This window comes from Pundamilia nyererei, unplaced genomic scaffold, assembly GCF_000239375.1.
Source record: "Pundamilia nyererei isolate P.nyererei 1_Seehausen unplaced genomic scaffold, PunNye1.0 scaffold00006, whole genome shotgun sequence".
Classification (NCBI taxonomy): Eukaryota; Metazoa; Chordata; class Actinopteri; order Cichliformes; family Cichlidae; genus Pundamilia; species Pundamilia nyererei.
The window spans coordinates 8,178,253-8,204,397 of NW_005187407.1; the positions used below are offsets into that span (position 1 = coordinate 8,178,253).

General features: G+C 39.8%; 1 protein-coding gene across 1 annotated transcript in view; it reads right to left on the reverse strand.

The window, feature by feature from the left end:
• Window positions 1-26,145, reverse strand: part of LOC102204453 (G-protein coupled receptor 98-like) — a 45,309-nt gene that overhangs the window by 14,142 nt on the left and 5,022 nt on the right. The window contains exons 7-8 of the mRNA XM_005722420.2: window positions 7,191-7,307; window positions 1,978-2,156 (exon numbers count right to left, since the gene is read on the reverse strand). Coding sequence (XP_005722477.2) covers window positions 1,978-2,156; window positions 7,191-7,307 — 296 coding nt within the window. The remainder of the gene's footprint in view (window positions 1-1,977; window positions 2,157-7,190; window positions 7,308-26,145) is intronic.

Genomic DNA, 26,145 nt, shown 5'->3' on the forward strand with positions numbered 1-26,145 from the left:
TGCAAATTACTGACCTCTGTCATCATTTTAAGTGGGGGAACTTGCACAATCGGTGGCTGACTAAATACTTTTTTGCCCCACTGTATATCCATAGGGGTCACGTGATTTCCACTGTTCATCCTTTTTAACGGGTAAAGAAGAACTTTCTTTGGAGAATTATATATACAATTTTTTTTTAAAATGTCAGTAAGAAGTTGGTACTGTCAGTATTATACAGTCTATCTCTATGCTGTTTTCCCAGTGAACCTCTTGAACTACCGTCTCAGGATCTTTCAGGCATGTTTATCTTTATTAAAGAAAACTGCGGTTTTCCTCTGGGAAAATCAACATCCTTTATATTTGTTGCCAAACAACTAGAACAACACTGATGTGACCACAACCTTTTCACAAAACACATTCACGCTCTGGTTCGGTGGGAGCATCAAATCAGACAGGACTTCCGCATGTTTGAGTGATTGCAGAAAAATAATTGGATCTGTCGTAGTCACAACATAAGATGAGCTATGCCAAATAAAGCGCTGGATCACCATGTCACAAAAAGACAGCCGGGCCCTAGTCTAAATACAGTGGAAAATGGACAGCTGTACTGTTGGGGCCTTGCTAAGGGGATGACCTCTAACTATAGTGAAAGTCTCACAAGGATGGGAAATCCCAGGGATTCCTGAATTGAATGAAAAAAAACATTACCCAGGGGTCTAACGCAATGAAATGTTTATGACCACTTTTGCTGAGCAGTTGTCCATGGGTGGTGAGAGAGGATTCAATGTTAAAGTTGGCTTTTTGTTTTCTTCCTTTTAAAGATGTACAACATATGATCCACAATAAAGATAAAAAAAGGCAGAAACCACAGGGACATTACAGTCACTCACTGCCTCACAATGTGATAACCATCAGAAGAGAGAAATCCTTAATATGCTCAATGCGCATAGCTGGGGTTAAGTACAAACTGGTCTATATGAAAGACAATGTCCCAGCACAACAGTGATGGTAGAGGCATGGAAATGGTAACTTTACACCGTTCTGCACTTATTTATCCATAAATCTTCATATCTCTCTACTACAGCGTGAGTATAGTAGTGGAAAGCAAAAACACAGAGTAAAAAAATGTGCTCCCATAAGCAATTAAGTCTAAAGGATACAAAGTCTATTGACACAAGGTGTGAGCTTAACACTTTTGTATGCAAGCAAGGCGAAACTGAAACGAGTGGTGAGAAAACAAGAGACTAGCTGTTAACAGCGAAGAGGAGAGAGCGAAGGAGAGAAACAGAGCAAGAGAAGGAAAAGAAGTGAAAAGCTGCCTTATGTCCTCAAAGAGGAAGGTGTGCTCCTGGGAAACTGAATACTCCTCTATGTTCTTAAATCTCTCCTGTATGCGCTCACTGTTTCACACTCCCATCCACAGGAAACACCCACAGATACTTGATCCCAAGGATAACAGGCACACCTTAGACCATTGACTTATTATAGATGTGGTTTAGGAGTTTCAGCTTCATACTTCTTTGACTATTATTGAACATTTGTTCACAAATGAAAGACATGGAAGACGGATGCACATAAAGACACGGGCAACTCACCTGTGTTGGGACCTTTGTACATGTTTTTTGTACACAGTGATTTCTTCTATTGTTTCTGTGCTTTAGGTAATTTAAGGGAAACAGCTATATAAGGCTCTGTATGGCGTGATTTCTCAAAGACTCCACCTCCGAGACTGAAGTTTTTCAGTGTGGGGAGAGGCATGCAAACAAACATGAGACGTTCATTTATTCAGTCATTTGATTGGGCAGGCTCACTGACTCTGTTTGCTCTACCTAGTCTGAAGTGGAATTTCCCTAAGCTTAAAAAAGAAACTGAAATCACTGTAAACGACTCATACCAGTTTAACAAATACTCTCCTAAGTGTACTTACGATTCACTGGATACATGCCATCAGTTCAAAAAGACCACTTGTGTGTGTATTTACATGTGTTGCTAACTCACACATCGCCTTGCACCAGTCCATATACTTCATGTATTTTCCATCCAAAGCCACCAAGTAACACGATGACCAGGACGATGATGACCAAAGCAGGAAGTCCCCACCCCAGGAGGAAGTAGAACAGGTATCGGCGTTCTGTGTGCTCATCATTCATCACGAGCACTTGCCAGAAGTTCACCGCCTGAGAAAACAGTTTGAGAAAACAACTTATTCACGGGGATATAAAAATAAAAAAGTAACTTTTACAGACTATGAAATGTATCTTAAACTTATCGCAGCACAATAAATTAAAGGGGGAGAAAAGGCTCGACATCTTCCCCTTTGATGATTTTTAAACCTTCATCGGTTGTGTGCATATTTGGTCTTTATAGTCAGTAAAACACAAAAACACACAAGTATATCCATCCGCATATCACACCCAAAAATATCTATGTTTGCTTAGTTATCTAGAAGGCTTTTATAGTCTCATCTATCTGCTTTACTAAGCCATCCACTGTTGTATAACTGGCTTATGTGAACACCTGTTGACAGCAAGCAGACGATGTCTTATCCTCATGTGAAGCACACTAACACTTCATTTTCTCTTTCACATTTCGCTCATATATGGTGCGTTACGAGCTGTTTTACAAGCTTTAAGCCATCTAACATACATAAAAAACAAAAGTCTATAAAGTATTACATTTGAACATGAAAAAAAGGAAATGCTATTAAAATTTATGCAACAGGTCAACAGCTGTAATGAATAACAGCTGATAATGTCTATCTGTTTGCAAGCACTCGAGCAGCACATTTGCAAAGAGGAAGATGTGATGCAACTAATGACACAAGGTCAAATGATGTTGACCTCTCCCTATGATTACTCTGCTCAACCTCTACCGTAACAATATTGTATAACCACTGACCCAAAAAGACCTTGCTTCATAACCACACCAACATGAACACAAACCCACAAACACAGATGCAGCAGATGCAGCAAACAAGACTGTACGGTTCCCGTTGTGTAACAGCTCGACTCCCCTGAGATAATACAATGATGTCAGTCAGATTCAAGAAGTGTTATTCACTGGCTGTGAGAAAACTGCAGTCATTGTGGTACAGTAAAGGGATTATGGGCAACTTTGTGCTGAGCTGTTGTTTTGCAGTGGCTATATCACTCATGGAGCCACAATAATAGGTTGGCTCAATCTCACCGCAGAAAAAAATGCAGTATTTTTTAAATATTTACTTCCAGTTATGTTTGATTGCGCAGATCATGTTGGGACTACTTCACCAAGTTTTTAGATATGAGCTATATTTAGTTTCCGCAGTGCAAATAAAGCCAAAACCGCAAGTTACCACTGAAGGTAAATACCAGTTGTAAATTGGTCACATGAACCATTGGTGTTGTATTAAAAGTCCCAAATGACTGGATGACTAATTGGCGAGGAAACAGGACAGGCATTATCACATAAAGATATTATTTAGCAAGCTAGAAATGTGTCATCCTGGCTGGCTGTCGGCTTCACTAGCTAGCTCAGGAAAAATCCCAGAAATCCTAATCCTGATGCCTTTAAGACTTTGTACACTTATTTAATAATGTGCAATTTTTAGTAAGCTGATGTTAACTGCAAACCTCTGCATTCAACACATAGCTGCTCTGGACAGTGGCCACATTATTGTGTGTTTTCAAGCTTTATGCCAGTGCATATTCCCCTGATCAGGTTTTGGACGTGCCCGTTCTCACTACTCTCAATTACACACACTCACACTGCTGTTATTGATTCAGGTCTTTGTCATGCCCTGAGATGAGCTGCTGGCGCCCACTCATATAAGCCACTTATCTGAAAGCAGCTACCTGATCTGAGGGAAACTTGAGTGGTGAGACATCACTGGGGTCAATGCAGAGATGTTGGTGAGGATGGAAGGGTCTCGGTTCCCCGCATCAGTGAAAGCCAAGGTGGCGGTAATATTTTTCTTGTCAGCTACATTCACAGTTAGAGTTGACATTTATGAAATAACAAGACTGTGTAACTTGTAACATATCTGCCTTTTCTATCACACAGTCTGGCTCTCTATTTAAATTCAACCTTAACGAACAGGGCATGTTATGAAAAAAACAAATCTGTGAGTGAGTATATAAATAAACCAACAAAAGCCTAAGTGTTTTTTCTTCATGCTTCATTAATCCTCCTATTTGAATTCTTTACAGGGTGAATCACTGTTTGTGTCCTTCACTCGATCCAGTCAGCTGTTACCCTACTAACTACTACCATGTGTGTCTAAAACCAGCTTGCACGTCACAACCAATTTTATTTGAGCTCCAGATCTGCCCATCCAAATTCTAACACCGCTTAAGCCACATGAAAGCCTTCAGCCTGAGACTTTATCCCTTAAAATCTCCCAGAAGTCATAGTAAACAATCAGATATGAGAAAAAGCCCCCTGCGTCCAACACGTACGCCGCTGCATGGTTCCAGTATTACCCTGCTGTGGTCAGCTTATGCCACAGCTAATCTTATAATACTTTACCAATAACATTATTACATATTATGTTCCCTATGTAAACACTGGTTATGTTCACGTACGCATGTCACATGTTACAAAAGGTTGAAGATTGATGAGAACAAGGCAAATGTTATGCAAGAGAAGGACAACAGGTGGGAAAAGATGGGTAGATGGGGAAGTTCATTTAGGGATACCATTCCTATTGGTAACATGTGTCTTATGTGACGGTATTTTTGTTACTGTGAATTCAGTTTGACTCATAATAGCATAAATTGTGATTTATGATGGTGATAAATCTCATTTCCCTTCTTAAAAAAACAAAAAATGACAACAACTGAGCCTGAGCCTTCAGCTTGATTGTCATCAAGTGGATTTAAGATTGTTTGGAAGAATTACACAACAAATACATATGTATGGCACAGACAAATAATATAGATAAAGTTATTGTCTAATGTCTGTCAAATCTATTTAATCAGGTTATATTTCAAAAATGACAAATAAATAAACAAACATCCAAGGATTTCCTGTATTACGCAACTACCTTTGTTTCTTTGCAGTTCAGGACTCGTTAGGAGGCGGATTACTTAGGAAAAGGATTTATCACCGCAGCAGCAGCACTAAAGCTGCTGATGAAACCTCTCCCTGCATTCCTTTGCTATTGCAGCAGGTCATAAGTCATCAATAAACTCTTTCCAGGATTACAACTACAATTACAATGCACAGATGTATGTTTACAGTCTTCATGTTCCTAAAAATCCTGGGTGGCTTTGGTGTTGACCAATATAATGCAAAGAAAGAAATAAGAGAATAAGAAGGTCTTGTTAAGAAAGAGCTGTTTAGGGTCCTTGTAAGGTATTATAAGGTGATCCTGGGCAAAGGGCATGCCAGTGCAGTGTACTGGTAACTTTATGACTGCCCCAGTAGATGTGGTAAAACAATCAAATTTCACTGCCTGTTGCACATAAACCAAATGCCATATGTATGAAATAAAAAGAAAGAATAGGAACCTTGGCAATGCCAAATTATGAGATAAAATAGGCAGGAGGAAGGTGGAGAAGCATATTTAAACAGACAGCACAGACGTCCCAAAGGACCTAAGCTCGGTCATTCTCGACCACAATTGGTTGCATGTCCCATTTTGACTTCAGCACTTCCAGGCAGTACTCATGGCAGATGTTTCTACATGCTATACTGGCAACTTGGTTATGGCGTCCCATGCATACCCTGCCTGCTAGCATCTTTCACACTGCTGTTATGTGCTGGATTGCCTCAGGGGCATCTTTTTACAACCTGCATCTGGGGTCTTGCTTGGTGTGGTAGATCCCAGCTTCTATTTATGTTGTGCTCCGAGCTTGATCCTGTGCTGCGATGATTAGTGCTTCTGTGCTGTCTTTCAGTCCAGCCACTGGTGGGATCTCTGGATCCAGCCACTTCTTCTATCTGCTGGTACATACTGTGCAGGGGCCTGTCCTTCCGTGATGGTTGTTCTCCTTCTCCACTTCTTTCTTGGGTTTCTACTGCCTGAGGTATTCACTAAGCACATGGTCTGTTGTGGCTATTTTCCGTAAAGTGTCACAGTGCAGGATTTGGGGTGAAACCCACCATATGTGGTCAGGAGCCTCCTTGTCTTCAGTGGCTTCTATTGCCTCCTTTGGCCAGTTTATTATCCCAGCAGGGTATCTGATCATGGGCAGGGCATATGTGTTGTTCTTCCCATTCAGCGGACTCCTCAGGACTCGCCTTACCCTCTGCAGGTACTTGGTGGTTGCAGCTTTCTTAGGCGCCTCTTCGTGTTTCCCATTTGCCTTTGGGATTCCCAGGTACTTGTAGCTGTCCTCAGTGTCTGCAATGTTGCCTTCTGGTAGTGAGATCCCCTCAGTTCTGAGTATGTTCCATCTCTTTGTTACCATCTGCCTACACTCCAGTCCAAATGACATTCACATTCACATGTTGTTACTATAGATCCTAGTGTTGTGGATCAGTGAATCAATGTGTCGTTCACTATTGGCATACAGCTTGACTTCATCCATGGCGCCTGATGATTGTTCTATTCCGTAGTGGGTATCTGTAGCCAATCTTGTCAATGACACTTGATGGTGACATGCGCTATAGGCTTGAAGTTGGCCTCTAGTGTTGTTCACCACATCCCCATTGAGTTCCTGATGAAGGCTCCAAATTGTTTTGCCAATCTGGTATTCCTTGCCAATTCCTTTTTGTGCCCTGTTTATGCATTGAGCCATGTGCCACTATGATGACTGACAGGAGCTTCCACGTGGTACTGAGGCAGGTAATTGGATGGGACTGGTCCTTTCTGGAGATCCTTGGGGATTAGGACTGTTTGGCCTTCGGTTAGCTATTCTGGGTGTCTCTCGTCAATTAGCAGAGTATGCCTTGGTTCTTTGGAGCGGTTTATTCCCCTGGCTTCTGTCTCTCTGGTATACCTCTTCAAGTGAGGTCAGCTGCTCTCGCACCTAACGCTCCTTCAGTCATACTTGGTACCCAGTCTTGGGTGACCTGACGTCCTTTCTCCCCCTTGCCGTAGCACATGTGTTGTATCTCATTGATCTTCAGTTGTCATCAGATCGTCAGTCGCTTCTTCCAAATGTTGTTTACACAAATGCAAAAGGCAGTTACAGAAAGATAAATTTTTTCCACTTGTCAGAAATCAAAAGTGTTATATATATTTTTTCCTCCTCACATGTATCTAGTGTTCACTGTGAACCTATCATTACCTGTATGAGCATCCAAAAGAACTGACTGAGATGGAAATAATGAGAGAAGAGCGCCAGAGTAGCACAGCTGTCCTCTGAAAACACTTGGCCACGGAAAGCTGACACCAGGAAACAAATCTGCAGACAAACATGATAAAAAGAGAAACACACATTTGAAATAGTTTAGTATTGTCTTTAACTCAACTTTTCATCCTTGTGACTTTAAAGACAAAGCAACAAGTTTTCATTTCAACTACTGCATATGCAGATTTTGCACAACACAGTCAGATTTTGCATGCCTGCCAAACTGACACCCACACAGGTTGAGTGCAGTGTCAGCAGTCCACATTGTGCATGAGGCCATTTATTGCCTGTTATATACTGTATACATTTTTAAAGAAGACTGCAGGACTCTGATACACACACCTCCCAAAGAGAGATATCCCATCCTGCAGACCTGTTACATCACCTTGCAGCAAGCTCTGAAGGCGGAAGGAAAAGTAAAAGCATCTACAACACTGATAAATATGTTTTGTCATATCGTCCTTTCATCCCACACGCACACAAAGAATGCAAAAATGTGTGGGTGATGCACGTTACAAAAACAGCTTGTGGAAAGTGTGCATATTTGTATGTGAGAGACAGAGCGAGCAAGAGAAGGCAAAAGAGACAGCAGCAAGGGAGAGCAAGTTTCATAAGCATGAATGCAATGGGGCAAAAATGCAATCTATATGATTAGAGGCAGGATTGTGTCGAAAACCCACGAGGACAGCACAAAATACTGCTGCTCTGTTGTCCATCAGAAAGTTTTATTAAACTCTAGTGCCAAAGCGGCCGGGTGATTGTTACATAATCTGCAGCCTGTCGGATCACTACCAGTGCCATGGACCAGATAGGGGGTGAATGGACAACAGCAGGAGTTGAGAGTTGTGGGTAGAATGATAACTTGGTCTCAAGTGTTGCCTACGTTTTCATTATTGTCAACAAACAAGTAGCAAAAACGGCTTTAGGTAATAAGAAAGGTGTCTGCTGAATAAATTTCAATTTTAACTAGCATCTAATCTTTGAGTAATTAGGTCTGACTTTAACAGTCACAGTTTTTACAGATCAGATACCAGATACAGATATCTACCTCTCTGAAACACCTCAGTGTATACTGATACTACAATATACATTATATATAGACCGTGCGCTTTAGTAAGCCAGTAGCACTCTGTGGTTTCATTGATTTCATCACGTCAGTCTGTACAGTTACCACATAAGCATGGTGAAACCTGTTTTCCAAACTCATCGCCCCACAGCTTATACTTGCTGCCTTTTAGATGACACCACAAATACTGCATGTTTAAATAGGCTGACGTCATGCAGTCACTTCTCGAATGTCTATTCTTTATAGGTTTTCCACTGAAATTTTGGTCGGTCATATTTTCTAACTTTTTGTTAACCTAGGAAATCCCAAAATGTCCATTTCTGGATTTTCCAGCACTTCCCAACCCTGTCTGCATCCTCTTGCTGAGCGAGAGGAAAAGTCAGTCCCTATTTTAAGGAAACTAAGAATCATAAGTCACTTTCTCATTGGTACACCAAGCCCTGGAGGGTGTGTATGTGGATAGGATGGCATAGGAAGGAAATTCGTGCATGAGCTACCTGGAATGATGCCTGAATCAACAAGCTGTTTGGGTAGCTTATGGGAAAAAACAGGGTTAGGTATTTTTAGCAGAGTTGTGCTTATGTCGCCTAAAAGCAAAATGATGGGGGGAAATTACCACCATAAAATCATGAGCCAACGTGATGTAGATATACGCACCAAGATTATAACTTTGAAAAACCAAGCAGAGTAACAATAAATACTAAACATTCTCTTTAATGTGTACTTCAGTTGATCAGCAGCTGTGATAGCACAGGTAATATTGTTTTCACCTTGAGTGTGTGAGTTTGTATGCATCATCATGGCAAAATTGGAATAGATAACTTTTTTTTTTGTAAATAATTTAGTAGGTGTTTACATGTTGAGACATTGGAGCTGTGATTGTGTAGCTAAGATGTTGCTTTCGCCATTTGTGTGGACAAATGATGGTTCAAGAGACACCACAGAGGTGATTCAAATATCTGGGAGAAAACTGCAAACGTACAAGATAAAGTCACAAAACTTCACAAGTACGTAGCTGGAATCGAAATAAACAGCCTGCTGGGAGATGGGTGTGGCCTGACCATAGGTACTAAGCAAAAAGTGCCAGAGCAAGAAGGGTAAGAGTGACTAGAAAGTATAATTACCTCGTGTAATAACGTGAGGTCCAAGGCCTCACTGGCATCTTGGCTATGTTCATTGTAAGAGTTTCATGATTTTTTAGGTCAGATTCTGTGTCCGTTTCATGCAATAATACAGCTTTGACCAATGAATCCACACAAGTTTACCATAGCCTTTTGTGAAATAGCTTAATAGTCGCAGGAAGTGAACCTAATGGCAGGCGGTGACAAAATGACAGGTACAGAAAAACAGCTATGTATGGGGGAAAGGCAAAGGACTGAAATGAACATATGCAGTGCTTTGAACATGTAACTGCCTCTTAGAAATGCACGAGGCTCTGTGTTTGTTCTGGTCTTGTTCTCAACAACAGAAGCGAGGTAAAAGCAACCACTTTGGATAAGTTAAAGATTTGATTTGATTAGAACTCGTCTGTTTTTTATCTGCCTTGTCCAACAGGCATTCAGTAGGTAGTAGTACGGACAGATACACACAAGCACATGAGGAGCAGGCTCTCTTTTTTGCTTTTGTTCTCACTCTATTGTTACCATTCAACAGGGACATATTAATACATCACACTTCATATCATGTGGTTGACAACTAACTCTTATGTAGGGCACTGAATCAAAGTTAGCTAAATCTGTCACGACTTGCTATGGTATTGTTCTCCGTGTTTTTGTTTTTCCTTCGACTCATTTTCCCGATTAGTATCTGTAACTGTCCTTACACCTGCTTCATCTCCCCTCGTTACCTGTGTATGCATATCTTGCCTGAGTCTCCCCTTGTCCTTTGTTTCATAATCCCTAGTGCTTGTGTGTTTTCTAGTTCCATGTTTCCCAGGAGATTCTTCGCGTTTGAATCGTCTGCGCCTGCTTAGTCGCTGTCTATTTTGTATTTTAGGTGAAGAGTTCAGCATTAAAGCTGCTTTTTGAGTTCATGTTCTTTCTCCCAAGTCCTGCATTTGAATCCACATCTTGCCTGCCACACAGCCGCACCCTGACGCTTACAGTGTTTTAATCATTATGATTACTCCCCTTATTATGTGGCCAAGGAAATTTTATTAAACTTGATGAGAGGAGTGATCATTTGGGTAGTAGTCACTGTTCAGATGGAAATCTTATAATGGGATTATAGTCAACTGTCAGAATGGTAATGAATCACTGGTTACATTAAACACAAACTATATTTATATTTTTTAATAGGATGCCTCTGTTACAGGGCTCAGTTTGTCATGGATAGCTATAACTAATTAGCTAACAGAAGTTAGCAAAGAAGGTATGAATGTCATTGTTCAGTCCACTCGCAGTGTGACCTACCAATATGGAATAGGTTGGTAGAGTAAGGGGAAGTGACAGGTGTGGACATGAAGTTTATCAGGTAGTTTATAAGCTACTGATCTGCTTTTTGTCTCCAGGCTCTTTTTTCCCCTATTGTGTAACACACTGGGAGTCAACCTGTCTAGACCCTCAGGCTATAGACTTATTCACAGCCGACACTGGGAGGTGATACAGGACTCTAAATACAAGTCCTGTCAGTGAAGTCTGTGCTGTGTGTGTGCTTGCATGTTCTTGTGTCTGATAAAACAGGAATCACCAAAGCTCACACACATCCAGCTGTCCTGGTAATCGGTTGCCCCAGTATACAAAGATACAATTCAGGCATGCAGTTTTTTTCCACAACATAACTGAAAACAAGTAAATAACAAAGAAAATTAGACAGAAAATAATACAGAAGCAGCTCTTCATCCACAGACTTTGTCATTAGACCAATGACGTTGAGCTTCAATAACTATTCATTCATCGCTTTGGCTAAATTTCCAAGAAATGTCAGAAAGCCCCCATTTGTTTTGTGGCCTGGAAGCACCCCATTCACTGCTGTTATTGTGCTTTGTTTTGTTCCTACTGCCTTGGGAATAATTTTACTTTCAAGATGTAATCACATTTTGTATTGTATAGGGGGCGATCATGGCTCATGAGTTGGCAGTTCATCTTATAATCAGAAGGTTCGAGCCGCGGCTCCGACAGTCTCGGTCGTTGTGTCCTTGGGCAAGACACTTCACCCGTTGCCTACTGGTGGTGGTCGGAGGGCCCGGTGGCGCCAGTGTCCGGTAGCCTCGCCTCTGTCAGTGCGCCCCAGGGCAGCTGTGGCTACAATGTAGCCTGGCATCACCAGTGTGTGAATGGGTCGATGACTAAATGTAGTGTAAAGCGCTTTGGGGTCCTTAGGGACTAAGTAAAACGCTATACAAATACAGGCCATTTAACATATTGTAACAAACTGGCATAAAAATAACTAAATGCCCTTTTTCATGAACTTTTCCTGGCAATCTAAATGATACCGACAGCAACATCGTCAAGATAAAGACAAAAGAACACATAATGTACAGTGCAAAATGCCACCAAAAACACATATTTACTTGTTAACACGACAAAGGAGAAATCCTACAACATCAAACTGCACAGAGGCAAAATATTTAGGTGCTGTTGGCTGCAGCTCTAATACTCGCAGTGAGTGTGCAGCTGATCGATCGCCCTGTATGCTGAGCTAAGTGTACTAGGATGGCTAAAAATAGAATCTGCCATATGCATTACATCACTGATGGAGTGGGGTCTAAGCTGTCTGCCAGAGTATCCATCTCATATTGTGTCCCGAAACACTTAACCTCTGCGTTCCCCTGCTCCTCCACCTCCAGCTTTCCTCGTCACATCTTTTTTTCCCCTTCTTCCCCCTTCTCCCACCCCATCCGCTGCTCCACCCTTCATCCCATCTCCCCCTCCTCTTCTCTCGCCTCCCTTCTCCTTCACCACCCCCTACTCTCTAACAGCTACCGGTCTGATCTAGCTGGCTCCAGCATCAGCCTGCACCCTGGGTGTTTCCTCTTATGCCTTTGTTCAGAAAGAGCTTAAGAAAACAAAAGGGGAAAAGAAATATATAACGTTACCACTTCACTCTCATTTCCACCATAATTTTCTCACTTACCGTGGACCAGTTTTATTTCTCTAATCGCAATCATTCATACCTCCTCATCTCACAAACACCTCAGAAACACCTTTCTAGAATATGCAGAATTGCATCAGAGTCTTTGCATGCTGCAGCCCCTCAATGTGCTGATACATATAGTGCAGCCAGTTGCAAGAAACAGGTGACACAAAAGTGGCTGAGAGGTGGGTTAGTGGGCCAGTGTGTGTTGCAAAGAAGAAGAAGCGATTGAGCATTTGCTGACATGACGCAGATTTATCAAAATACTGAAAATGATTCCTCCTACTGTCACATTTTCAGAGTAGCACTCTTGCTTTTTTTTTAAAAAAAAAGAAAGAAACTATTTAAGTATTTTTGCAACTTAAAGCCTCTGTATGCAACTCACAAAATCACATATGCTCCCAACAAATCTGATAATGATCAGCTATTTCAAGTGTGCTCAGTTGCTTAAGGTCTGAGAGAAAAGTAAAATTCACAGGTGTTTTGGGTTGAATCTTTGGTTGGGACATACTTGCTGAGCCAGCTGTTAGCAAATAAACACCCACCCTCTTTGTTCTGTTTCACATCCAAACAGCCACAACGCTGCAGCTACTTTTGCTTACGTGAGGACAGACTGCAGTGCTGTAATTGGATGTATGTGGCTTGCACGAAACAGGAAGATGATATCAGGAGCGTCCGCCGTGTATTTTGGGATCAACTGATATACTGTATTTCCAGAATAAACAATAGTGTGAGAGCCTGCAGGTCTCAAGCTTTCAGAGGCAGAGGTGATTCAGCAATAGGGGACAAACTCAAAAGCTGTCAACAAATTCACAGTGTCATTAGGGTCATTATTTAAAGTCCTGGGAATGTGGAAATCCAGGCTTGTTTATGCTGTCTCTTTGACTTTGTGAAGACCCCTCGTCCTTATATTCACACAAAAAGTGAATGAAAAATATCAATACATATCAATACATAAACAATCTACTGATACTCTGTTGAAACTAACCACATTGTTGTTTTTGTTATTGCTGGATCTTTTTGTCACTGCTTATTCTATACTCACACAGCTACCAGCAATAATGCTAACTCCTCCATACAGAGGACTCAATAGTACCACCCACATGAAGCAGTTTTAGCTGCATTCCTAACAGGCCTCCTCTTTCTCCTATTTAGTCTTCAGTCAAAGAGCCTCAGTACTGCTGGAAACTGAAGCTGCTTTTGATCTCAACATGGCTACTTTTAAGAAGTCTCTTGAATTTGTTTCTTCAACATCTGGTGAGAGGAAATCTGGAGACCAGACAGAAAACTCTCTGCAAGCAATGGGACACACACACACACACACACACACACATTCATACACAGCTATAAAAACATTGTAACCAGCTGTTCAAGGTCAGCTCCCTAAGCTCACACACTCAATGGGTCTACTTTGCCCTACCACAAACCTCTGTGTGTCCCACAGTGCATTCATGATGTGGGTGTGATTCAGCCCTCATACTGACTTCTTCAGTTTTCTGCCATGGTTTGACCAGTAAAGACATTTGCTTTATGTTATTCTGCATAAACAGATGAAATGTCATACAGCAAAACATCAAGGAGGCTAAAATATAGGTCAAATTGTGTTCTATTCACAAATGTTGAGAAATTCTCTACTACAATCATTCACATCTGATTATGACAACCCCACCATGAACAGTCTTTCCACACTTACCTGCTTCTTCCAGATTAGCAATATTTCTAAGGTTCGGGATAATTGCAAGTCTAACTACAGTGATCACAAAGCCTGCAGAAACCTACACTGACCTTCTTAAGCTGTTTCATTCATTTCCGTCTAACAAGCCATTGATTAAGAAAACTGATTGATCTGGAGCAGTCCTCAGGGTGTGGCAATGGCTGGCTGTAAAGCCAATCAATTTGTGAAAAACTCTGGATAAGATATTGCTTGCTCCATTCATGCTACTCCTGCCAGCATATCTATCATATACTCTACTTTGGTGTCTCCCTTTGTAATTTAGACTTATTAAGACCAACTGCTGTGACATCATGCATTTAATAAAGTCTCAATTGGCCCTTTCTATCCAACTCAATAAATTATGACTAAACAGGTTGCTTGGACCTTCAACTTAATTTAACTGGGGGCTCTTGTAATTTTTGCAAGGTACTTGCAGATTGCTTGGATATAAACAATATCTTGACTGCACACTTTTTAACTAGCAGTTAAAATTCTGCCTAATGAGGAAACTTGTTTACAACTTGCATTCCACAACAGGTGAATTCATTCAAAGAAAACTGAGATGGAAATGTGAGTCAAACATGTTCCCTCCTGTGCCTGTGAAGGATTTTCTGTGGGCTTCAAAAAGCTCTAGTCATAAAAATGAGCAGAGCTCAGGGAAGTCATTGATCAGAAACTTCATTCACCGCTGCTGTTGAACTTGGCTCTCGTCATGGAGCTATAGTGACCCCTACAGGTTATTGCGATGAGGGTTTGGTTGCTCAGCCAAAGTTTGTATATTGGGGGGAGTGGGTTAAATGAGTGGGTCACTTCTTAACAAGATTGCAAACATTTGTGTTTACATCACGTACGCCTGTCTGACCATTTCCATGATCCATGGACCATGGAACCCTTTTTTTTTTTTTTTTAAATAATATGAGTTTTCATCATTTAAAGCTCAAGTTATTAAATCATGTTCAGGAAAATACTGCAATTAGACACACATTACAAACAAACTGCCAAGGCAGACTGATTACAATCTCCTGGTAACCCAAGAACAAAAGGCCTTTATATAGATATGTCTCAGTCTTTTCAGGAAATATGCCGTTTCCTTCCTAAGTTCATTATTTTATGACTCACTGAGGAAGTTGGGTGGCTCACATTTTCTATTTCGGTCCATTGAGTTAGCAAAACAGAGCTAACTCTGTTAGCTCTGTTTTGCTAACTGCAATGAAAGTTTGTAGATTTTACAAACTTTCATTGCAGTTTGTAAAAACTACAACAGCTTTAAAGGACTCACAAAAACGTGTACTGTACAACGTGGCAGTAGCAGAACCATTACTGCGAGTCTGCTATACGTGACAACAACAGGGAGACATCCTGCTCAACTCAACCTAGAAAACGTGTGCAAACATCATGCTGGAATGGCATCAACAGTTTCGGTGTAAACACTTTTCTAAACTTCCAATGTTCACTCAACTCAACATACAAAGCTCTGCCAAGACAAGCTGTCAAATTCCAAAAATAGAACAGGATATTGGGGACTTTGACAACTGTAGGCTCCCACTTTGTTTATCATTCACAGTGTCAACGGTCCTGATGGCAAACTGAATGACTCCACATAATCAGGTTAAAGGTGACTGGAGAGTTTAGCAAGTACATTTCTAATCATTGCATTTTAAATCAGGTTGCAGTCACAACACTTTGGCCTTAAATTTAAAAGGAGCTTGCATGACAGAAAAACATATTTACAGAAATGACAGTAACTGCAGAATAAAACAGGCCCTTGACTTAACTTGCCACAGGAGAGTCTATGCACAGACGGTTTATATAAACCTTTAACTGTTAAAGCAGGTAATGAATGTAAGTTTTAGGCAAGAAAGTTTTTAGAACTCAGTTTTACAGTTGTCCATAAGAATATACTTTCAGGACGTATCACAATTATTATTCACAGTTTTTCAAAAAAAAAAACCAAAAACCCACACTCAGAATTAACTGCTTTTGGGACTTGCTCTTGGATGCATCCTCTTTTTCACATCTACCAGGCAGGCAACTGTAGAAAATGATCTACTGTGACTTTTAGCTTTATGTGTAAAAATAGAAGTTCAGATGCTTCTAAGGTCACCATAGCCCACTTTCAGAAAAGAATTATATGTAACTTTCAGAGGCTACAAAGGTTAGACTCTCTGAACACAACATATGGTTAAACAACCACTAGAATTAATCCATTTGCATTGCTACATATTAACAAATAAACAGGCACACATGCAGCTAGAAGATCAAAAACACAGATATGTAATGTCTTTTAAACATATGCAAATGCAAAGTTAGTAGTACTTCTGCAGTGTAATGCAAACGAGCAGTAAGCTGTCTAGAGTGCAGTTTACTTTATCTGCACAAAAAGTCATCAGTGATGAAGATAATCAGGCTACAATATACAGCGGTGTGAAAAAGTGTTTGCCCCCTTCTTGATTGACGTATTTGTCACACTTACACGTTTCAGATCATCAAACTAATTCTAATGTTAGAAAAAGATAACCTGGGTAAATACTAAATGCAGTTTTTAAATGATGATTTCATTGATTAAGAGAGAAAAGTTATCCAAACTTAACCTGTCTCGTTAAGTTTAAATCATTAAATCATGAATTAACTGTGACTAAGTTCAGCTTCAGTAAAAACACTCTGGCCTGATTACTGGCAGACCTGTTGAATCAAGTCCCAAATCCCTTAAATCAGGGGTGTCAAACTCAAATACACAGTGGGCCAAATTCAAAACTGGAACAAAGTCGCGGGCTAACGTTAATACTTGTTGAAAAAAAATCTTCCTCCAGATATAAGAATGAATCTTTTCTTATGTACTCAAATAAGTTTTGCTGGAAAGCTGAATATAGAACAAGCAAAGCTTAATACTAAACAATAAATATAATAAGCTGTATAATACCAGTAGGCCAGCTCTAATAGTAATTTGGTATGGCTTCGCGGGCCAAATGTAATTGACACCTATGACTTATGGCAAAGTTACAGTCTCAATCTTATTCTTTATTTTTTCTCAGTGTCTTCTTGAGGGACAGTGTGTGTATATGTGTACGTGATATTTAATGAATGTTTAAGTGCAGGTTATTGTGCAGACTCAGCACTGAGCATCAAAGAGTTGATTTGTAGTGTGTCACATCAGTGTGGTGGCAGCTGTCCTGGCAGCCATTTTTGGAATTCCATAATATACTATGATTCATATCAGTATGATATGTGAACTGAACTTCAGGTAAGAAGTTATGACCTGCAGTCTATCTGGGTCAGATATAAACCAAGTTTAGGTGGAGTTTATTTTCGTTATGCTGACTTTTTTACAGTCAGTTACAACAACTCGTACTGCGTACTAGCTAGCATGACGGAGTTTATATACAGCTGGGCGGGTGCTATGATTTTATTGATGTTGAACTTGTTTTATCTTATTCTATTTATAAGGTTAGTTATTAGTTTCCAACCGTCCCGTAAAAAAACGGAATCGTCTCGTATTCAGAGAAAATATTGCGCGTTTCGTTTTGAGGTGAAAAGGAACACAGTTTGAAAAAGACACAAAGCTGGAGTTATTCTGTGTCTTTGCTGCACAGCTGCCTCTTCTCCTCTCATTCTCTCCCCTCCCTCTCCTGTTTCTACTTCAATCATGAAACTGATCAATGATCAGCTAATCGGCTTTTCTCTCTTGTTTGTTTATCGCCCACTTTGCGATAACCAGCGGATGTCGCGCTTAAACAACAGCAGCACGTTTAAACTCGATCAGCTGTTGTAAAAATTTTTTTAATATTAATTTATAGTATCAGATGATGTTTGCTGGAGCCACAGCTGTAAACCTGCTGGTCATGATATCGGTTTGGTTATCTGGTGAGAGGGAAACATGAAGATGAAACCAGGAGATGTCGTTACTGAATCATCAGAGCTGAACAGGTGATGGAGAAACAGGTTTACCTTTTAGGTGACATGAATGAGTTGAAGGGAAGTTATGAACTGTTTCTGAGAGACAAATAACACCAGGATCTTTTTCTATGTAGCTGACAGCTGGTAACTGTGCAGGGGCGGGTCTAGCAAAGTTTTGCCAGGGGGGCAGGTAGGGCATTAACAGGGAAAGGGGGCACAAAGAAATACTTTTCTTTCTTATGTCATTTAAAAACTTTGAATAAATAATTATCTGAATCTTACAACAAACGTTTTCATCTGATGTAAAAGGTATAGAAATCCATTATTGTACATAGTAATTTTTTTAGGGTCTTGTGGAGGTAAGCATCAACGACACAGCAGTGTGTTCCTGTGTTTTGTGGCGCGATATGCGCAGTTGATGTTGGAGACGAATAAAGAAGGAATGAGAACTGAGAGCTGTGTCGTTGATGCTTACCTCCACATTGGGTGTGAGTGGAGCCCTCTAGTGGTCCACCACAGTCTTATCATAATTTCTTCAGAAGTAGCTAAGTACTGTATAGGATGCCAGTATTTTCCCACATTTTCTAGATACTGTACCAGTACTGTGTGTAAAATGCCATCAAAAAGTCAATTAAGTTTTATTCTTTCTCACCTGTCTTCCTGTCTCCTTTCACTTTTTAAAGGTTGCCATGTTAGAAAAAATATTTTGCCCTGCCATGCTGTTTATTGATGTGGTAAATGAATAGTTTATGAAAATATATCTAAATCTGTCATAAGTAATCAGTAATGGTCATGTCTCACCTCTAGTCTTCTCTGTCTTAATTTCAGGTTTCCACCATGTGTTGTAGATAGTTCAGGAGGTTAACTCGACCAAGCAGTCTTTGGGTTTCAGCTAAGTACTGTTTAGAATACCAGAATAGGGAGGATGGTGTAGGTTTAAGTTTATTAGACTGATAAATATATACCAACAAGACGGTGTACATCACTGTTACAACGACGTTTGTTTGCATTCAAAGGATTTATGGTTTTTCCTATAATACCTGGTGGGCCGGTCTCTAGTCAAAATGCCCGGGCCGATTTTTTTGTCCCAGTCCAGCCCTGATTATACATAAATGGAAAAAACTTGGAACAGTGATGAAGCTTCCGAGGAATGACCGGCCGACCAAAATTACTCCAAGAGCACATCGACAACTTATCCAGAAGGTCAAAAAAGAACCCAGAACAACATCAAGCTTCTACATGTCTCGCTTAAAGTCAGAGTTCATGATTCATCAATAAGAAAGAGACTGGGCAACAATTGCAGCCATGGGAGAGTTCAAGACAAAAAACACTGCTGACCAAAAGAGATACAAAGGCTCGTCTTACATTTGCCAAAAACATCTTGATCATCCACATTTTTGGGGGAAAATATTCTGTGAACTGTCGAGACAAAAGCTGAACTTTTTGGAAGGTTTGAGTCACGTTGCATCTAGCATAAGAATAACATAGCATTTATATAACACATCCTACTAACAGTAAAATATGGTAGGTGGTAGAGTGGGAATGTTTTGCTGCCTGGAAGACTTGTTGTGGTAAATCTAACCATGAATTCTGCTGTCTACCAAAACATCCTGAAGGAGAATTTCCGACTATCTGTTCATGAGCTCAAGCTGAACACTTGGGTTCTGCAGCAGGACAATGATCCCAAACAGACTTGCAAGTCCACCTCTGAAAGGCTTAAGAAAAAAAAAGAAGAGTTCAGAGTGCCTTACTCAAACTTCTGACCTGAATCCAATTGAGATGCTGTGGCATGATCTTAAAAAGCCAGTTGATGCTCAAAAATTTTGCAAAGAAAATGCAGGAAAGAAAATAGACTGACGTCATTCATTTAAACAGGGCTGATTTTCATACTGTGGTGGCAGAAGGGAGATTTAGCCTGAGTGTTTCAGCGAACTGAGCCAGGGATAGAGAGTCCAATTATCACAAGTGGTTTATGTCTGAGAATCACTCACTCTTCTTTATCTGCAGTAGTGTGCTCGAACACAAACCCTAAGGAACAACATGTCAGCAGAAGTGTTGCATATCTGCTTAACCTGTGGGTTATTGTACAGGTGAGCTGAGCCTGTGTGCATTCTCATTACCTTGTGTTTAATTTGCTATTGTGGTAAAAATAAATGTTGTCTCCTGTGTGTACTCTGTACTCTTTCTTCAGGGTAATCCACAGCCTGCAGACTGTTTTGCTACATCTACATATACTGTCACTGTTTAAACTAATGAGTCACACCAGTTACACCCAGCCACCTTTAGAGGGTTAGAAAGAAGAGACAGAGACAGAGTGAAACAGCCTTTTGCTGGTAATGTCACAGCTCCAAGCAAAGGCTACCTGCTGCCAGAATGATAAAGGGGACAAAGAATAGAAGAAGGGACACTACTCAGTATTTTGTCATGTAAAAGCGGTGAAAGAAGGGGAAAAATCAGAGAAACAGAAAAAACAGATGAACATAAGGAAATGAAGGTAAGAGAACGTCAGGCAGTTGGCTATTACTGTACAGTGTTGGCTCATTTTTCAGTAACAGGTAAGAGACATGGACACAATGAATAGTGAGCGTGTAGAAGAAAAATGCTGCTGACTTTAACAATAGATGGAACAAATTAAGATAAGAGGAGCTAGGGAAACAAAGGCACGAGGTGTTCGAGTAGAGTATCTCCCAAAAGGCCTTCCTTACCCCTCCACTGTTCTGTCACACACACAGGTACACAGGTACACACATACACACCGTGGCTCCTGCAACATGAGCATTTCCTGGAACCCATACACAAACGGTGACACAGGCCTCAGCTACTGACACTTATACCCTTAAATACCTTGTGTGCCATTTGCTCAACTCTGAGACAGTAATGCATTTAATAGGGACATGCTGTGTTTTAGCCTGCTATTGACTTTTTAATAACTGCACGAAACAATAACACCCTAAGATTTAGATATAAACTGTACAAAATTTGAGACATTTGTCTGAGAGGGACAGGCTGGTAACCATTATGTTTCCTTGCTATTTTCCTTCTTTTGTGTTCTGATTTATAAACTCTTGTGGGTTTAAACACACAATAGGACAAGCTAGGCATGTACTCTGACGTCAACCAGAGAATCAGACCCTAAAAGACATTCAAAATCCCCCAATGTTTACTGATTTAATGCTTAGTTGTTCATGACGGGAACAGATACATTTCCTCAGGAAAAACAGAGTCTCAGAAAGACTCATGCTGATCTTATCTTCTGTACAAAACGACGTCTTTGACCGCACATTTCATACGTCTCCCCTCTCTGAACACCTGAGAAACTGCATGCATTCGTTCAAACCCTACCCCACTCCTTCACCACATGCACATACACAGTGACGACAGACGGGAACTTTTAGGAATCTTGTCAGCAAGCACACAACTTCTGTATTCTCCTCAGAGATGGGAAATGACAGCAGTGGTTGTTGTGCAAGAGGAAAAAGAGTTAGCGTAGTGTTTATGTGTGTGTGACTTTGTGCATGTGGATACAAGGGCAGACTTCTGAATGCTGGATTTGGTCCCAGAGCTAACAGGAAATCCTTTATAACCAGAAGTAAGAGTCACCTAAACACCTCCCATGTACTGGAATAAAGCAATGGCAACACAGGGGTAAACACTTTACTGAATGTGTGTGGGAATGTCTGTCTGAGACGTGGCGGTGGGCTGTTTAATCCCAAAGGAAGAGTAATTTAATAGTATTTTATATATATATATATAATTTTTTTCCCGCATACAGAAACTGGACGTGTTCAAGCATGCACACATTTCCATTCCATTGTGTTTTTGACAAGTAAATATATACATCCAATATAAGAATTTATATTTTGTGTCAATAATATATAAATAAAATATAATTAAAAAAATTATGGGTTAATATTATAAATCTAAAAAAAACTTGGGAATGTGAAATATCAGTATTTAGTTACTTTAGCTACAATGTATTGAAAGTAATTCTTAACCATCTTAGTCTTTAACTCAGATGGCCAAAGTTGTCCATTTCAGTGACATACAGTGCATGTGAAAACTGATGCTTTCAGTATCATATCATGTCCTGTTTGGAAATAATCATAGTTTTAAAAAATACTTTTTTGGCAACAGGAAAGAGAATCTCCAATCTGGTTGTGCATTGCACAGTTTCCACCCAAACTTTCTGTTTCTACAGTTACTGACTTGTATTTCAGCAAACTACTGACAGCAATATTTTTTTTTAACAAATACACATGTCTGTAGTTTTACTACAGTATAAAACCACAGTGGATTTTAAATTAAACAATAAAAGTCTGACTGAAATGCAGATTAAACAAAACTCTAATTTTTCATTTTAACTAACTATTTAAGAAGTACAGCATTGGTCCCCGTGTTCAGATGCTCATAAATAAGTGGACAACACCAAACAATCATTCATAACAGTGAGTATAAAAATTATTTTTAATATTTGGATTAAAACCTTTGCAGTCAATCACTGCCTCAAGTCTAGAACCCATGGATATCATCACCTATTGTGTTTCCTCTCTTGAGATGTTCAGCCACCTTCAGTTGCTGTTTGTTTTTGGATCTTCAGTTATGTATTTAAATGGTAAATGGCCTGTATTTATATAGCGCTTTTCTAGTCCCTAAGGACCCCAAAGCGCTTTACATATCCAGTCATCCACCCATTCACGCACACATTCACACACTGGTGATAGCAAGCTACATTGTAGCCACAGCCACCCTGGGGCGCACTGACAGAGGCGAGGCTGCCGGCGCTGGCGCCACCAGGCCCTCTGACCACCACCAGTAGGCAACGGGTGAAGTGTCTTGCCCAAGGACACAACGACCGAGACTGTCCAAGCCGGGGCTCGAACCGGCAACCTTCCGATTACAAGGCGAACTCCCAACTCTTGAGCCACGATCGCCCATTTAACTGGATAAATGGAAACACATGTATTTTCACATTCTATTGCACAGAATGTACTTCATAATTATATTATATTATATTCATTTAATTTTATTTTTGAAAGTCATTATCTATCATACTATCAGGATAAGACAACCTCCTAAACAAGTCTAACCATACGGTAACAGGTCTTTCTCCATTTCTTCCCCAACCCTATGATAATCTTTTCAAAATAAAATAAAGGAGCATATTCCAAAGCAAACAAAACCCTGAAAATTTCAATTTTCCTATTTAATGCCATTTAGTTTTCTTTTTCATTTTTCCATCTCTAAGCATCTAAGCAATATCTGTCAATGTAAAACAAAATAATTGTGCATATACGACCAGTACTTATGTAGCACACTGTTAAATTTACACTCAGACAAAAACAGATAGACAGGCCGACACACCTACAGCGGATGTGACAAATATTTATTTTCTTCTCAGTCGGAGTCCTGACGCAGTGGCCTTGACAGTGGCCACTGCCTGTAGGTGTCTTATTACTGGCCCAGATCAGTTCCAACCTGTCTGACTATAAAACACCTTCAGCAAGATTTTGTGTCTGCAGTACTGCTGGATGAGTCCTCTTACTAAACCTATATATCTAAACGTATACAGTCTGAGCTTTATACATTTGAAAAAAAAAAATCCCAGAAGATTAAGAAACACATATTAGAACACACATTACTCAAGATGTGCTGCAATAGTTTGTAGAAATCTGATTGACATTTTCTTCTCCTTTAAGATGGTAAACATCACATCACACAATCTGGATATAATATCATAGTAAAGTTAAAAGTTTGTGCAATCTTCTCTTTCATCTCAGTCCTGTTTGCTTCATCATCTGCCTCTCTTGCTTGTACCAGCACTACTGTTTTAGTTTTCATGGTGATTTAGCAATTAAATGTCCTACCTCTGGTGCCCTTGGGTCTTTGGCATTTTCTAACTAAATACTAAAGAGGTAAAAAGCACGACAGCAAAAATACTGAGACAGTAATGCAATTAAACTACACAAACTGAACCAGAAAGCTCCACTTTCTCATTTAGAAATGTATTTTTGTTATTTGGCGTCATTAAACCTAATAACCTCAGTTGTGCAAGGCAGTGCCCCTCAGGTAAGACAACACAGTACTTCCTGATTCTAGCTATATGCTCACACAGACAGGTCCAGAAGTCTTATAAATACAATGCAAATACAATTTTATATAGTATATCATTGTCATATTATTAACACGCAAGCAGCTAATTACTATAATTTGTCTAAATTCTGGCTTTATTTGATAGTGTTACGCTCCCTCTAGTGGTCACTGTTGGGTGACATAAGTTCAAATTCAGTCTTAGATAATGGTGAAATGCAGCGAGTGTGCAATTAAGCATTTGTCTCTCAGTAAAAATATATCGTTGTGACTGTAAAATAAATTAATGCATTGACTATTAATGGTGGCTAGCACTGTTGCCTCACACATCAAGAAGGTCCAGAGTTGCACTCCACCATCTGGCCACCATCCGTGGCCTTTCTGTGTGGGGTTTGCATGTTCTCCCACAGTCCAAAGACATCAAAGTAGTGGGGTTAGGTTAACTGGTAATTCTAAATTGTCCATAGATGTGAATGTGTATCGTTATATGCGTCAGATTGGCAACCTGTCCAGGGTGTACCTGCCTCTCGCCCTATGAAAGCTCAGATATTCTCTAGCGCCCCCCTGAGAACGATAAGGTTAAGCGAAGAGAATGGATGATGGATGGATGGATAGATGGATGGTTCTTTTGTAAATTGTTTTCTTGATTTAAAAGATTTAAATATGTTTAAGAAACTATCCTGCTTGCTCATGCTAGGTTGTTTGTATAGATACAGTAAAAGGAATAAAGAGTATATTTTACATGTCTAGACAAGCACATCTAAACAACCAACAGAGTTTCAGCCCCCAACAATCTGTAAAGTAGAAAAATTAAACCCAATTAAAAATGATTGCTGCTAGCATTCATAAAGGAAACCAGTATTAAATATTTTTGAGGGAGAAAAGAATGGGACACTTAAACGAAACTAACCACTAACTGGTTCAGATAAGGGCTGATCATTCCTGCACGTTAAGTTGGAGTAAGCTTTGCCAATATTGCTCATATGCTCATATCCCCCTAAACTCAGGAATGAGGAATGTACATGAGGTGGCTTTCCTCCCTACTGTGTGCTTCAAATCCCTCCAAAACATTTATTTTGGAGAAGGTTACAACTTTGATCTCACGTTTGCAACATACTATCTTTATTCTTCTTCTCTGGCCATTCTTTGGTATGATACCTTACTCACTTAATGATTACAAGCCACCGTGGCCCAGATGCAGCAAAACAGACTTTCTTCTTACAGCCCTTTAACTGTTTAGAAGTAATTAGGAGCTCCTTTATGGCCTCCCAGACTATTACACGCATCATTCTTATTGTGATCTTTGTTGTTTCGACTCTTGGGAGGGTAGCAATAGTTTTATATTTACTTGATTAGTACACAGTCTTTCTGACGGTATGTTGTAGGAGGTCGAAATCTTCAGAAATGGTTCTGCAAATCTTTTTAGTCTCAAGATAATCAATTAACATTTTTTCTGAAGTGCTTTCAAATCAAACCCATGATTCATTTTCTTGATTGTGTTATGAAGTTCAGACTGTCCAGAACATTCCAAAGATTTCCAAAGTCTAATATTTTTGACACATTTGGTTTACTTAGCTTTCTTTATCTTATTTTGTATCTTGTATCATAAAATAATAAAAAAGGTCAGTTGATATTTTAACTGATATTTATGTAGATATACAGAATATCTCAAAGGAGTCACAGACCTTTCTTCTGCAGCTGCTTTCTTCTACCGTGGCTGCTTATTTATTCATGTGATCAGTTGCATTTGAAATCTTCTACTTGGAAACACATGGTTTAGTTGTTACAGTTTATTACACAATAAAGTTGAGAGAAGTTTCACGGAGAATGTACAATTTATCTTTTAAATTAATACATACTTACTGAAGTGTACCTGTAATATTAAAAGAGGTAGATACCAAACAGGTTTTAATTTCTATTCTGGGCTAAAACTGTATATTTAAGTCAAGTATCAAGTCTTTATTTGGTTGCTCATGTTGCTATCTGTCCAGTTTATACTGACTTGTCAGAGAAGCACTGAGAAACATGAGTAAATCTGAATCTAATTACAACAGAGT